This window comes from Xenopus laevis, chromosome 2S (assembly GCF_017654675.1).
Source record: "Xenopus laevis strain J_2021 chromosome 2S, Xenopus_laevis_v10.1, whole genome shotgun sequence".
NCBI classification, from domain to species: Eukaryota; Metazoa; Chordata; class Amphibia; order Anura; family Pipidae; genus Xenopus; species Xenopus laevis.
The window spans coordinates 5876323-5889209 of record NC_054374.1 but is presented as its reverse complement, the minus strand read 5'-3'; the positions used below and the strand labels follow the sequence as shown (position 1 = coordinate 5889209).

The following is a 12887-nucleotide window of genomic DNA, read 5'->3' as shown; positions in this document are numbered from 1 at the left end:
AATGTATTAACGGAAACATAAACGTTACATAAATTTTGATGAAAGTGTACATTTGATATGCCTTTAGAAATATACAGTAGGTTATTTAAAGACGTAGAGCTACATTAAACTTACCACCATGCAGGTTTGCAGAGAGCACAAAAGGATAGGTTTTCAGCCAGTTCATTACAGCTAAGGTCTCAGGTTGCGGAGGTTCTGTGATCTGGAAGAACTGGTCTGGAAAATTACGATTCAGGTCATAATTGTTGCTGTTGTTCCTGCCAACCAAACCATCTTTGTCCCCTGCACAGAATATATTTAAGGAACAAAGTCAGCATTGTGCTCCCCTGTAACAAGAGAATATTAACTAAAAAATAATTGCAAAATCCATGGAGGGTGGGAACAAAAATCATTTTAAAGGAACAATGGACAAATGTAAGAAGCTATGTAAGGGATGTCATCAAGGTGTATTTTTACAGGCACTGCTTCCAAGCCTGCTGAACGTTTTTAAAAAAGCAAGTTCACGGCAACATATGTCATTAAAAGTGTATCTGTGTCAATAAGCAAATGGAGGGCATGTAAAAATCACCATGCAAGGCAATGCAGGTAAATTCCAAGATGCTATGTGCTCAACAACACCCTTTTGTCCAATCAAAGCAGTGTGTAATGTGTGAAAAATTTAACATTTTACATAAAGGAAAAACAAAGACACATCAGTTAATAGTGCTACTCCAGCAGAATTCTGCACCGAAATCCAATTCTCAAAAGAGCAAACATTTTTTACATTCAATTTTGAAATCGGACATGAGGCTAGACATATTGTCAGTTTCCCAGCTGCCCCCAGTCATGTGACTTGTGCCTGCACTTTAGGATGGAACGGCTTTCTGGCAGGCTGTTATTTCTCCTACTTAATGTAACTGATTCAGTCTCAGTGGGACTTGGCTTTTTCTATTGAGTGTTGTTCTTAGATCTACCAGGCAGCTGTTATCTGGTTACCTTCCCATTGTTCTTTTGTTAGGCTGTTGGGGGGGGGGGGGTGATATCAATCCAAATTGCAGCACAGTAGTAAAGAGTGACTAAAGTTTATCAGAGCACAAGTCACATTAATGGGGGCAGCTAGGAAACTGACAATATGTCTAGCCCCGTTTCAGATTTCAAAATTGAATATAAAAGAAACCGGTTTACTCTTTTGAAAGATGGATTTCAGTGCGTTTTTAAAAAAAGCATGTTTCCCCATGACAGTATCCCTTTAAGAAGGACATTCACCTTTAAATCAGTATGTGTGACTATGCTATAATATTTAAATTTTGATTAGCTTTTTTTTGTTTAATTATTAGCCTTCCTATTTGGTCTTTTCCCAGCCAGCAGCCGAAAGTGGTCTGTTTCCCGGATGCTTACAGCCAAAAGTTTGCCTGTCAGTATTAATATTTTTTGTATATAATAGAAATACTTCTTTGCAAAAGATCATGTAAACGACTGTCGTACCTTCTTCTGCCTTCTCATAGCCGTCGGGATTCATAGAAGGCATAATGTGAATTCTGGTGTTCTGAACCAGGTATGTGACTTCTGGATCAATGTTATAATTTTTACAGAGGTATTCGATGAGATACAGAAGTAGTTCCCTCCCAACAACCTCATTGCCGTGCATGTTTGCAATGTACTTGAACTCTGGTTCACCTGAAAGCAAAAAAGACCATTAGTTGCACTTGTGCCAAATGTTTCATAGTTAATAAAACATTTTAATAGAAGTAAATCTGCTTAAGTAATTACGAATGTCAGCATCGTTTTAGGTAAAACTGGTTCCTACCTGCCTCATGAATGCCAGGGTTATCAGATATTTCCATTACATAAAGATCCTTCTGTTCCACAGACTTGCCTACCGAGTAAAGACGTGTGATACTTGGGTAATCGATACTGTACTTCCGCAGGAAGATCTCCATATCAGTGTAACGGTGATGCCGGAAATCCTGGGGCTGGATTGCTATTCGGGGGGTTGTAGTGGTTTCTGTTTTCACATTCAGTTCCTCGGTAGTAGTGGTAATCCTACTAGTAGTTGTTTCTGGTTTAATATTTGGATCTGGAATTAATTCTGTTGGATGAAGGGAAAATGCAAGCGTAGTTGCTGGTCCTTGTTTTACTTCAACGTCAACTAGAGTTTCTGGCAAGTACCTAGGATAAATAGAAGGTACATATATTTATATTCGTTGCATACAGAAAGCTACTATAACTTTTTCTGAAGGAAATAAAGCAAGTTCTTCCAAACATTAACAACAATACTAATATTCATTTACAAGTTCACAAGTGCAAACATGGATGCAAATTGAAGAACCCACTGAAAGAGTCCTGCAGCGGGTCGGGTACCCGCAAAAACCTGTGCTACCCTGCGGGTTGCAGATAGAAATTTTGGGCGCTGGTATAGATGTGGGACGGCGGTTCCCTGGGTTTGCGGGTGGTGGGTCTTCTCAATAGCGAGTTTTACTCCTTTCTTTTCTGATCACGCCTACTTCCAATGATGTCACTTCTGGTTTACAATGACAGCACTTCCTGTTTTACTCCTTGTTTTCTGATCACGCCAACTTCTAATGACAGCACTTCCTGTTTCTTGATGGTCAGCGGGTTGCGGATAAGGTACTTGCAGGTCGGGTAACGGGTCCAAGTGGGGTTGCGAGTCCGGGTTTAACATATTGGTTCCGAGCAGGACTCTACCCACTGACTATATTCATAAGTATGTGTGTCTATACAGTATATGCTTCATGACAAACAGCAGTCCCCCTTCAGTCTGCTAGTGAATTATACACAGGTGCATGCACTGATCCCGACAGTAAATCCAGTGTTCTACTAGTGGGTTACATCTATGGGCACAATTGACTTGCAAGAATTAGAGACCTATGTGCCTGAAATGATGGCTGGATGTAATATAACCTAATGGCAACTTACCCTGTTCCTGAAGCAGTGATATTGTACAACCCAGGAGCCAACAATCTCTGGAAGTTCCCCAGTTTGCCAGTTGTAATGTTATGGCCAATTCCTCCCACAGAAATAACAGCATTCTCAATTCCTTTCCCTGTGACAGAGTCTGTCACAAATCCCTTTGCTCCAATATGCACCTGAACATATAAACATGCATAAAATTTAATTTACAATCAATCATATTTCACCATTAATTGTAAAAGTAAATCAGTCTCACTGTATAGTATTGCGGAGTGTTTATATACCATGCAAAACAAACAAAAAAGAAAAAAATACATGCATGATTAGAAATAATTTACGGGATATGCTACACTGAGCAGTTTAACCATCTCTATAATCTGATAGAAATATGTATCGGCCAAAGTTCCCTTTGTCCAGCTGTAAATATTACACTGAAAATGAAGTAACTGTGGCCATAGACGTAGAGATCCGCTCGTTTGGGGATGTTGCCAAACAAGCAGATCTCTCCCCGATATGCCCACAATGAAGTCGGTGATAAGATGCTGAATCAGTCTAAAGGACCCATATTAGCAGTTTTAATCTGCCTGGGTAAAGCTGGCCATAGATGCGAAGATCCGATCGTACGAATCATCGTACGATCGGACTTTCCCATCTCCCGACCCGCCACTAACCATTCAGATCAAAGTCTTACCAGTCAGATTAGTTAAAGAACAGATCAGCAATGTTCTGCCCCTGACAGTAATCGTACGATATCTATGTCCAACCAAAGCTAGTGACAGTCTCCCACCGAAAATCGTACGATCGGCAATACACGCAGAGATATTATCAGCAGCCGACAGAAATTTTCTAACCTGTCCGACCAAACGACCGATCTCTGCCGGACGAAAAATGTCGGGACTCTCCACACACGGTTCGAAAATCGTACGAATCCTCGATTCGTACGATCAGATCTTTGCGTCTATGGCCAGCTTAAAGTGGACCTGTAACCTACACATAAAAAGCTGCATAATGAAAGTCCTTTGCAATTTAAATATGAAATCCCAAAAAATGTTTTCATTAAAACATCCATACCCGTTATAAAGGTGTTTAAATATCTAAACTGTCAATCAAATATTACCTGCCCCGCCTCTATGCCCGTGGCAGAGAGGAGGGGCAGTCAATTACTTTCACTTTCCATTCAGCACTTCCTACATGCCACTGCTCTCCCCACATTCCCCCTACCCTCCTCAGGCTCTATAATTGTGTAGGGCACTGCACATGGACATTATGTCCCCCATTCTGGTGCACACACAAGATTTTGGGGTGATACACAATTTCCCTTAATAACCGTGTCCACAAAATGGCAGCTGCCTGCTTGCTGTGATTGTATAATTCCAAGACAGAAGGAAACAAAATTTAAATAATAAATACAGTGTAAGTAAAGTTTATTTTTCTCAACTAACATGATAGAAAATAATTTGAAATTATTTATTAGGGTGACAGGTCCCCTTTAAGGTCACACTGGGAGATTTGGGGAGATTTTATTCATTTCAGAAGTCATTTCAGAAGCCACAAGTGTCATGCCGCAGGCGATTTTTCATTCTAGCAGGCGGAAGACAGGGGGAAGCAGTTCGGAGAGATTAGTCGCCCCAAGGAAGAGGCGATTGGTCTTCAGGCGACTAAATCTCCCCGAATCTGCCAGTGTGACCTTACCCTAAGTCTACTAGAAAATCATATAAACATTAAATAAACCCAATAGGCTGGTTTTGCTTCCAATAAGGATTAATTATATCTTAGTTGGGATCAAGTACAAGCTACTGTTTTATTATTATAGAGAAAAACTGTATTTTAGATAAAATTGGAGTCTTTCCGTAATTCAGAGCTTTCTGGATAATGGGTTTCCAGAGACCAGATCCCATACCTGTATTTATTTTTTGGTATTCATCGAAACAACATTTTTTATATCACGTTATTGAAGTTTGTGACTGAAATTTGGCAGAACCCAAACATAATGGATGTGTTGCATCTCAAAAGCAGAAAGCAATATAACCCATTCAATAAAAGCCATGTTTACCTCTGCACATTGAAAGATATTTACTTCAAAACTGTTGGGGGCTGAAAACATTTGGGGGCCATGTAAATTAAATAAAGATATTTTTCTATATACATATTTCGAATGAGACATCTTGGAAATATATGATAAAACCACCCACATACACAAAGCACCATCTCCAATCTCTTCCATTGTAGACCTTTTAAGTGGACCACTGCAAATCCATTAAAGTGAATAAAACTGGCATGAGGATAAAACTCCATAATCAAAATAGGGGGCATTTGTGTTAGCAGGGTAAATAATGGCCTTTAGGTTATGCACAAAAAACACTATTTACATACTTTTGCTCCATAACTGAGATTAACTTTATCTAAAATGCATGCAAATGCCATAATTACAGTGATAAGATTAACAACATTCATTTGTTAGGCAAAAAGATTAGCAGTATTAGATTGGAAAATTATACATTAAGGAACTGATTATATGGAGTAGATTATCTAGCGGTGTAACCTAATCTTTGAGTAATTAAGGGATCAGACACAGACTGCTACAAGCATTAATTCTAGTTATGTGGCGTTCAGTAGTTAAAGGAACAGTAACACCAAAAAAATTTAAGTGTTTTAAAGTAATGAAAATATCATGTACTGGTGCCCTGCACTGGTAAAACTGATGTGTTTGCTTCAAAAACACTACTATAGTTTATATAAATAAAGCTGCTGTGTAGCCATGGCTGCAGCCATTCAAGCACAGGATACACAGTAGATAACAGATAAGTACTACTATAGTTTATATAAACAAGCTAATGTGTAGCCATGGGGGCAGCCATTCAAGCACAGGATACACAGTAGATAACAGATAAGTACTACTATAGTTTATATAAACAAGCTGCTGTGTAGCCATGGGGGCAGCCATTCAAGCACAGGATACACAGTAGATAACAGATAAGTACTACTATAGTTTATATAAATAAAGCTGCTGTGTAGCCATGGGTGCAGCCATTCAAGCACAGGATACACCGTAGATAACAGATAAGTATTACTATAGTTTATATAAACAAGCTGCTGTGTAGCCATGGGGGCAGCCATTCAAGCACAGGATACACAGTAGATAACAGATAAGTACTACTATAGTTTATATAAATAAGCTGCTGTGTAGTCATGGGGGCAGCCATTCAAGCACAGGATACATAGTAGATAGATAAGTACTACTATAGTTTATACAAACAAGCTGCTGTGTAGCCACGGGGGCAGCCATTCAAGCACAGAATACACAGTAGATAACAGATAAGTACTACTATAGTTTATATAAACAAGCTGCTGTGTAGCCATGGGGGCAGCCATTCAAGCACGGGATACACAGTAGATAACAGATAAGTACTACTATAGTTTATATAAACAAGCTGCTGTGTAGCCATGGGGGCAGCCATTCAAGCACAGGATACACAGTAGATAACAGATAAGTACTACTATAGTTTATATAAATAAGCTGCTGTGTAGCCACGGGTGCAGCCATTTAAAACACTTGTTTAGGATATTATCCCACAAGTCACTTTTTAGATTTAGCCAGACAAATAATGGATCTTACCATTTCTATGAATGTGATGAGACTCTCCCGGTTGTACTCCCACTCTTCGGAAAGTTTAGAAGCGAGTGGATATTTGCAGCACGACAGCTCAAATGTCACCTCAAAGCAGTTTCCCCATATATAATTATAATCCTGCATCCCACCTAAAGAGGACAAAAATATTATTATACACAATGATCACAATAGATCACAGGTAGTTTGCATCAGAGAGATAGTATTACCCTTTAAACAACACAGGGAATGTTTGTCCATATATTGCAATATATTTAAGCTGAACAACTACGTCACACTCATCCCATATCTGGCCAGTCCTACACTCAACTTGCATCGGATTCATTAAGAATTCTATTGCATCATTATACATTTTATAAAGTTTTACCTGCAACTTACTTGCTGCTTTCAAAGTAAAACGCAAGTTTGTTTGGGAGTTTTACTTTTCATCCTTGAAAAAGGTCCTAATGAGGACCGAAACGTCGGGCATTTGATACCATGCAATAATAAACAAGATTTTAAATTAAGTGCTGGTCTGAAGATAATTAATGTATACAAAATTACCGTGCACCCCTGTTTGCAGTTTTGTCTTGGAGTGCGGATACTCATTTGAAAGTGTATATATATATATATATATATATATATATATATATATATATATATATATATATATATATATATATATATACACATATATATATATATATATATATATATATATATATATATATACATATATATATATATATATATATATATATATACATACATATACATATATATATATATATACATACATATACATATACATATATACACATACACATATATAGTATATTTTACCTCTGCCATAACAGCCATAACAAAGCAGTTTTAAAATCTAACGGCTTGTATCTCACTGAAGCTTTCTGGTGTTTCAGTTTTTTGTCTTTTAGGGCTATGGCCAAAGGCAGACAAGACCCTCTTCTCCATCACTTCTAATCTCATGTCTCATACAGCAATGAGCCATAGCCATTTATTGATCTTTGTTCAAGCAACTTTCCTGCAGTGGGAAGCCACTGGACACTAGCCTTATGTTAAAGGGATACTTTTTTTCAAAACACATCAGTTAATATTATTGCTCCAGCAGAATTCTGCACTGAAATCCATTTCTCAAAAGAGCAAACAGATTTTTTTTATATTTAATTTTGAAGACTGACATGGGGCTAGACATATTGTGAGTTTCCCAGCCAGTGGCGATCCTAGAGGGGGGCGCTCCCTGGTGCGTGACGCGCAGCCAGGGCCCTGCCCCCCTCCGTACGGCCGCATTTACCGGTCTTTTACAGAGGCAAACGGACTGCCGGGGGGCCCTGAGGGGGTCGAGGCCCTGGCCCGGTCACACCCCCTGCTCCCCCGGTAGTTCCGCCACTGTTCCTAGCTGCCCCCAGTCATGTGACTTGTGCTCTGATAAACTTCAGTCACTCTTTGCTGCTGTACTGCAAGTTGGAGTGATATCACCCCCCTCCCTTCCCCCCCCCCAGCAGTCTAACAACAGAACAATGGGAAGGTAACCAGATAGCAGCTCCCTAACACAAGATAACAGCTGCCTGGTAGATCTAAGAACATCACTCAATAGTAAAATCCAGGTCCCACTGAGACTCGTTCAGTTACATTGAGTAGGAGAAACAACAGCCTGTCAGAAAGCAGTTCCATCCTAAAGTGCTGGCTCTTTCTGAAAGCACATGACCAGGCAAAATGATATCGATATTTACTCCTTTTTCTGGTCACGTCTACTTCCGATGATGTCACTTCCGGTTTACAATGACAGCACTTCCTGTTACTTGATGGTCAGCGGCTCGCGGATAAGGTTGGGTAGTGGGTCCAAGCGGGTAAGAATATGGGTTGTGGGTCCGGGTTGCGGGTACGAGTCCTAAAAAATGGACCCGCGCAGGACTCTACTTAAAGGGAAGTAAAGGGCAACTTTGGGTATTTTAAAGGGATGGTTCACCTTCAGTTTACTTTTTAATATGTTATAAAATGGCTAATTTTAAGCAACTTTGCAAAAAGTATAAAAAGAAATAATGAAGGCCAGTTGCAGTTTATAAAACTTTTTTCAGTTTTCAAATGGGGGGGGGGTCACAGACAATGGCTTGGAGCAACTGAAATTTGCACAGGAGAGGCCGAAATAGAAAGATAAGTAATAAAATGAAAAGTAAGAGAGCAGTTGTTTTTTGGCTGCAGGGTGAGTGACCCCCATCTGAAAGCTGAAAAAAAGTCAGAAGGCTGCAAAACATTAAAACACTGAATAAAAACAATTAAAAAGTTGCTACCTTGCTACCCATATGTTACATGAATATGTCACATATAAGAAGTGGCCAAAAGGAAAATCCTCCTATAATGTAAAATTGTCATTGATTATTTATATAGAATCCACCAAATTACAAATAGGGAGCTTACAGAATAAGATAGTAACCTTAGAGGTACAGAGATATTAATATAAAGATAATATAAGCCTTTGCTAAATTCTTTGAGTATAGTAAGTTACAAGGCTGCAGATAGTGATTTTCCTTCATACAAAAACTAGAAACTCCAGGGAGATATACTGAATGCTTGAACTAGGGGATTATATATACAAGTATGGGACCTCTTATGCACAATGCTCAGGACCTGGTGCTTTTCAGATAACAGATCTTTCTGCAATTTGGATCTTCATATCTTAAGCGCACTAGAAAATCATGTAACCATTAAATAAAGCCAATAGGCTGGTTTTACTTCCAATAAGGATTAATTATATCTTAGTTGGGATCAAGTACAAGCTACTGTTTTATTATTACACAGAAAAAGGAAATCATTTAAAAAAAATTGAGATAAAAGTCATCTATGGGAGATGGACCTTTCCATAATGGGAAGTTTTCTGGATAACTGATCTTTTTGTAGTTTGGATCTTCATACCTTAGGTCTACTAGAATATCCTGCAAATATTACATCAACCCAATAGGATTGTTTTGCTTTCAATAAGAATTAATGATTTGGATCAAGCACAAGGTACGGTTTCATTATTACCCAGAAAAAGGAAATAATTTTTAAAATTTTTGATTATTTGGATAAAATGGCGTCTATGGGAGACAGCCTTTCTGTAATTTGGAGCTTTCTGGATAACGGGTTTGCGGACAACGGATCCCAAACCTGCACAAACAAAACTCTGGTAAGGATTTATAACATATCTCTGGTATACTTTAGATGACACTTTAATGTGGTGGTGTAAAAAGTCTGTCTTTTAACTGTATTTAAAGGGTTATTCTTTGTACAAAAAAAAATCAAAAAACCTTCTTGATATATATGCATCAAAGGCTGAATAAAAACATGGGAAGTAAGAGTCTGCAGATGTTGTGTAATAGGTATGTGTGTGTGCCTGGAAGCAATCACCCGCTACAGGATAGAAAATAAACCTGGGTATACATAAGGGGTGGGTATGTTTAGTTATGCCTTTCTGTTTGCTCATTATAATTTTGTCCTTCTTTCACTTATTTACACAGCTCAAGAAAGAAAAGCCTCCTCTTGTATGCAAATATTTGCTATATGAAGGGTTTCTTAATCTCCAAATATCTGTTCCAGCCTGTTAACCAACGTTAAATGTGGGCTGATCACACAGCTGACGTATCGAGGGCAGAAGGGCACAATTTCCTAGTGGAAATGAATGTACGGAGACCTGACAAACCAAACCCTGGCCAGTGCAGGGTTCATGCGTCAAGTATTTTTCGGAATACACAGCAGTTGTGTAAAGGGCTACAATCAGCTACAGTATATGCAATTGTTAGTAGGGAATGTACCATTTGCTTGGTATAAATGGAGCTATTCCAGGTAGATTTTCATAATTGAAAAAAATATCTTATACATGAACTGAATCCTGCATTTGGTGCATTCCTAATTTTAGAGCAGTTAATAGTGCTGCTCCAGCAGAATTCTACACTGAAATCCATTTCTCAAAAGAGCAAACAGATTTTTTTTTATATTTAATTTTGAAATCGGACATGGGGCTAGACATATTGTCAGTTTCCCAGCTGCCCCCAGTCATGTGACTTGTGCTCTAATAAACTTCAGTCACTCTTTACTGCAAGTTGGAGTGATATCATCCCTCCCTTCCCCCCAGCAGCCTAACAACAGAACAATGGGAAGGTAACCAGATAACAGCTCTCTAACACAAGATAACAGCTGCCTGGTAGATCTAACAACAGCACTCAATAGTAAAATCCAGGTCCACATTCAGTAACATTGAGCAGGAGAAACAACAGCCTGCCAGAAAGCAGTTCCATCCTAAAGTGCTGGCTCTTTCTGAAATCACATGACCAGGCAAAATGACCTGAGATGCACCTACACACCAATATTACAACTAAATACACTTGCTGCTTCATGTTTACCTCCCAACATTTTGAAAGTAAAAAGAGGGACAAAAAATGTTTTCGCAAGTAGGGGGGTCTTGTGGCACAATACACAGTCACTCGTCTATTTTCACAGAAGGCGAAAAGACAGCAAAGAAAATTCAAATGCACTAATTATTTTTGGGGTCCGCACATGCCAGCTGCTTTGGTATATCTATGCATATTGGGCATCAAACTGTTCAGTAGACCCTTGTCGTCAATATTTAGGGTGTTTTACAATTGTATGTACGAAATTACGTGAGACAAATGCGGCCAATTGCAATATTTTTAGACAATTTTCAGAAATGTCATAAAAACCGCTGCCTTTAGCATTGCTTTGCAGTATGGCAGTTTGGCGTAGAAAGACATAATTACATCGTCAGAATGTGTACTTTCCAAAAATATATGGTTTTCTGGGGTGAACATACATTTTTGTACTTTTGCCCCTCAACAAATGCTGTAAATGTGCTGATTTTGCAGTATTTGGAATTACAGAACTGATAACTCGTTTGGGGTGTCTACATCCTTGGGGCCCCGATACGCCACATTCTTAGGTGTACCTATGCATATTGGGCATCAAACTGTTCAGCAGACCCCAAAGTTTTATCTTGGTATCTATTGATATGTGGGAGATACGATGCTTCAGATTTGGAGTATTGAGGTGATTTTCGGAAATGTCATAAAAATTGCCAAATTTAGGAAAGCTTTGCGGCTTGGTACTTTGGAGTAGAAAGGCATACATACCCATTTTAGATTCGTCAGAATGTGTACTTTCCAAAAATATATGGTTTTATGGGGTGAACATACATTTTTGTACTTTTGCCCCTTGAAAAATGCTGTAAATGTGCCGATTTTGCAGTATTTGGAATTACAGAACTGATAACTCGTTTGGGGTGTCTACGTCCTTGGGGCCCCGATACGCCACATTCTTAGGTGTACCTATGCATATTGGGCATCAAACTGTTCAGCAGACCCCAAAGTTTTATCTTGGTATCGATTGATATGTGGGAGATACGATGCTTCAGATTTGGAGTATTGAGGTGATTTTTGGAAATGTCATAAAAATTGCCAAATTTAGGAAAGCTTTGCGGCTTGGTACTTTGGAGTAGAAAGGCATACATACCCATTTTAGATTCGTCAGAATGTGTAATTTCCAAAAATATATGGTTTTATGGGGTGAACATACATTTTTGTACTTTTGCCCCTTGAAAAATGCTGTAAATATGCTGATTTTGCAGTAGCTGGAATTACAGAACTGATAACTCGTATTGGGTGTCGTCATTCTGGGGCCCCTATACGCCACATACTTAGGTGTACCTATGCATATTGGGCATCAAACTGTTCAGCGGTCCCCGTGCTTTCATGTTTAGGTTTTTTTTTATCTTGGTATGTATTGATATGTTGGCGAAACGGTGCTGTAGACTGGACACTGAGGTCATTTTTAAAAAATGTAACACAGGAAAGAATTGCAACTTGTAGGTTTGAGTACAAATATATATTTACCCATTTTGAAATCATTAGAATCTGTTCTTTCCAATAATTTGTAGTTTTGTAGGGTAAACCTACTGTTAGTGGAATGTTTGGCCTTGAAATCAGATGTATGCAGTTTTGTGGAGCGGTGCTTTGGAAATTTGGTAGTTTGCGGCTTCTAGATTTTGATCTAGAGAAGTGAGAAATCTCTATAAAACTATATATATTTGGTTTCTGTGGAGACACAGAACTTTCCAAATCTGCCGTGTTCTCGTGCATAAAATAAATTATGTTTCTGATATTTACGTTTGTATCATGCGAAAGTTTTTTGTTTTTTTATACACTTAGAAGCCCAAATCTTTTTACAGGAGTGGAATTACAACAAAATTCTAGCATATTCTGAAAGCTTAGGTGGTCCTGAAAAAAATATCTTGTTTTCCTGGGTAAACTAAAAGACCCCCCCCAGGAAAGGCCCCTAAAGTGAAAGAGCACAAAATGTTCAA

The 12887-nt window shown here is 38.6% G+C and overlaps 1 protein-coding gene across 1 annotated transcript in view; it reads right to left on the bottom strand.

The window, feature by feature from the left end:
• Positions 1-12887, bottom strand: part of cpd.S (carboxypeptidase D S homeolog) — a 39940-nt gene that overhangs the window by 19004 nt on the left and 8049 nt on the right. Inside the window, exons 3-7 of the mRNA XM_041583329.1 lie at positions 6527-6669; positions 2917-3086; positions 1787-2148; positions 1465-1656; positions 115-282 (exon numbers count right to left, since the gene is read on the bottom strand). Of these exons, the coding sequence (XP_041439263.1) occupies positions 115-282; positions 1465-1656; positions 1787-2148; positions 2917-3086; positions 6527-6669 (1035 nt within the window). The remainder of the gene's footprint in view (positions 1-114; positions 283-1464; positions 1657-1786; positions 2149-2916; positions 3087-6526; positions 6670-12887) is intronic.